This window comes from Macaca mulatta, chromosome 6, assembly GCF_049350105.2.
Source record: "Macaca mulatta isolate MMU2019108-1 chromosome 6, T2T-MMU8v2.0, whole genome shotgun sequence".
Taxonomy (NCBI): Eukaryota; Metazoa; Chordata; class Mammalia; order Primates; family Cercopithecidae; genus Macaca; species Macaca mulatta.
Window position 1 is genome coordinate 190,539,603 of NC_133411.1, and position 3,279 is coordinate 190,542,881.

A 3,279-nucleotide genomic window follows, 5' to 3' on the forward strand; every position below is an offset into this window, starting at 1 on the left:
CCCCACCCCATCTGAAAAATGTTTATCAGAAGAAATAACTCCTCAGTTTCGGAAATCTAAAAGCCTGCAAAGTGACAAGGGCGCATCTTTCACAGCAGGTGTATCCCAACACCTATCCTCAGCTTGAAGAATCCAATATGACCTTCACTCTGCGTGGAGACTGTGGTCCTCTGGAAAGGTGAAAGGGCTAATCCTACTCTAAAGAAGACTCTAGCTAAATTAGAGGCCTGACTATCTCTAACACCCATAGCTTACTGCAGGTTTGAACTGCTCCAAAGTAAAACTTATAATGAAGTCCTGTTAACATAGGGAAGGCCTTTCCTAACCACAGATCTCCTAATAGATGAAAAGACTCATCAATTACAAAAATATGTCATCAATCTAGGACAGGTGCAAGGCACTCTGTGAGTGTGGAAACAAGAGTCCTCCCCTCCCACATGGGAGGAAAATTCAGTTTCGGGTCAGCTAGGGATTTAGTCTTAGTAAAGACGTGGGAGGAAGTTCTCCAGCTGACCAGCTTTCCCCAACGTGGAAAGGACCGCAGCAGGGACACCTGAGCTCCCCAACAGACGTTCAACGCCAAGGGACTCACAGGTGGGTACACCTGTGTGCAAGTAAAGCTGTTGCTTATTCTGGGAGCCCGATGCGAGACTGGGGGAGGTGGGCGCGGGGCTATTTCAGCGTTGGCGGAGGGCGGGCTGGGTCACTGCGCATCTGCTCCTCCTCCTCGCGTCTCTCCTGCCGCCCTGATCCCGCCTTAGCCATGCGGGAGATCGTGCTCACGCAGGCCGGGCAGTGCGGGAACCAGATCGGAGCTAAGGTTGGCAGTGGGGGCTCTGAGGGCCCAGCTCGGGCCTGCGGGTGGCCAGGGAAGGTGTTGGCAGTGGCGGGGGCGGGTCCCTGCCGGGGACGCGGTGGGACTGGGCGGCTGGCGAGGCGGCCGGGGTGGACCCAGGGACGCGGCGGCCTAAGGATGGGGGTGGGGGTAGGAGAGGAGCTGGGGCACCCCCGTGACTGGCCCTGGCCTGTCCAGCCCCTCCCGTCTCGCAGTTCTGGGAGGTGATCTCTGATGAACACGCCATCGACTCCGCGGGCACCTGCCACGGGGACAGCCGCCTGCAGCTGGAGCGCATCGCCTGTACTACAACGAGGCCTGCGGTGAGACCCCCGACCTTCCCCCACCGCCCTCCTGGGAACGCGGCCCTCCCCTCGCTCATGCCCTCCCGCCCCTCTCAGGTGGCAGGTACGTGCCCAGCGCTGTGCTGGTGGATCTGGAGCCGGGCACCCTGGACTCTGTGCGCTCGGGGCCCTTCGGGCAGATCTTCAGGCCGGACAACTTCATCTTCGGTGAGCTGTGGGGGAGGACTGGGGTGAGATTCCTTAGCCGCTCAAAATCTAGGAGTGCCCCAAGGTCATGGCCGTGGGAACCGTGGATCCAGGGCCCCTGAACACCCTCCTATCCTCCGAGTCGAGTGGCTCCAACTGCCTCCTAAACGGGCTTTGGGAGGAAGGCCCAGGTGTCTCCTCAAGGTCAAGAGCTACTGATGTCAACTCCCTGCAGGGAGCTGAGCTGGGGCTGTGGCTACTGAGTTCCCTGAAAATGGGCAGGAGCCACCTGCAGGGAGGTCTGTCAGCCTGTCTCAGGTTTGACTCCTGACTTAATTTCTAACAGGGGAGGCTGCTGCCCTGTAACTCTGGGGGAGGGGTTTCATTTGCTCACCTGTAGGGAGAACGCTGCGCTCACCTCACATGACACTTGGCCCTTTTTGCATTATGGTGACCACTGATGACCGTATACCTGGCCATCGAGTGACTGGCTGTACTGTCTTACAGGTCAGAGTGGGGCCGGAAACAACTGGGCCAGGGGACACTACACAGAAGGCGCGGAGCTGATGGAGTCAGTGATGGACGTTGTCAGAAAGGAGGCTGAGAGCTGTGACTGCCTGCAGGGTTTCCAGCTGACCCACTCCCTGGGTGGGGGGACGGGGTCTGGGATGGGTACCCTTCTGCTCAGTAAGATCCGGGAGGAGTACCCAGACAGGATCATAAACACGTTCAGCATCCTGCCCTCACCCAGGGTGTCAGACACGGTGGTGGAGCCCTACAACGCCACCCTCTCCGTCCACCAGCTCATAGAAAATGCGGATGAGACCTTCTGTATAGACAACGAAGCGTTATACGACATCTGTTCCAGGACCCTGAAACTGCCCACACCCACCTACGGTGACCTGAACCACCTGGTGTCTGCCACCATGAGCGGGGTCACCACGTGCCTGCGCTTCCCAGGCCAGCTGAATGCTGACCTGCGGAAGCTGGCCGTGAACATGGTCCCGTTTCCCCGGCTGCATTTCTTCATGCCCGGCTTTGCCCCACTGACCAGCCGGGGCAGCCAGCAGTACCGGGCCCTGACGGTGGCTGAGCTTACGCAGCAGATGTTTGATGCTAGGAATATGATGGCAGCTTGTGACCCCCGTCATGGCCGCTACCTAACGGCGGCTGCCATTTTCAGGGGTCGCATGCCCATGAGGGAGGTGGATGAACAAATGTTCAACATTCAAAATAAGAACAGCAGCTACTTTGCTGACTGGCTCCCCTACAATGTCAAAACAGCCGTCTGTGACATCCCACCCCGGGGGCTAAAAATGTCAGCCACCTTCATTGGGAACAACACGGCCATCCAGGAGCTCTTCAAGCGTGTCTCAGAGCAGTTTACAGCAATGTTCCGGCGCAAGGCCTTCCTCCATTGGTATACGGGCGAGGGGATGGATGAGATGGAATTTACGGAGGCGGAGAGCAACATGAACGACCTGGTTTCTGAGTATCAACAGTATCAGGATGCCACAGCCGAGGAGGAGTTTGAGGAATATGCTGAGGAGGAGGAGAGGCCTAGAACTTTCCTTTTCTAGGTAAAAGGGGGAAGCAGTGTGGATTCTTTACTGTGTTCTGACTGCCATGTGTCACTACGCACTTGTTCGTGTCTTCACCTCTCCTCCTGCTGCATTTTAAAGCATTTTTATAGTATACGATTTTGCTGAATAAAGTATTCTCATAGCATCTGGCTTCACCTCCAACTTCTATCTATGGGCCCCCCTCTGGCTACTGCTGCCAGATTTGCGTGGTTGTCCTGCAAGGCTGAAGCTGTCTGGGTTTGTCGCGTGCCCAGGAACAAGCATTCCCGTGGCTCCAGGAGGGGTTGGCAGGGGCTGTGGACATGGCAGGCAGGCTTCACATGAACCTGGGGATGCCCTGGGCCTTGGGCGGCCACGTGGTGGAAAACCT

At 57.2% G+C, this 3,279-nt stretch overlaps 1 protein-coding gene across 1 annotated transcript; it reads left to right on the forward strand.

The window, feature by feature from the left end:
- Positions 1-763: 763 nt before the first annotated feature.
- LOC106995501 (tubulin beta-8 chain-like) lies at positions 764-3,049 on the forward strand. Its single transcript, XM_077937571.1, has 3 exons — positions 764-820; positions 1,051-1,134; positions 1,959-3,049. Exons 1-3 carry the CDS (start codon positions 764-766, stop codon positions 2,904-2,906), a joined length of 1,089 nt encoding a protein of 362 aa, XP_077793697.1. The 3' UTR covers positions 2,907-3,049.
- The last annotated feature ends 230 nt before the right edge of the window (positions 3,050-3,279 follow it).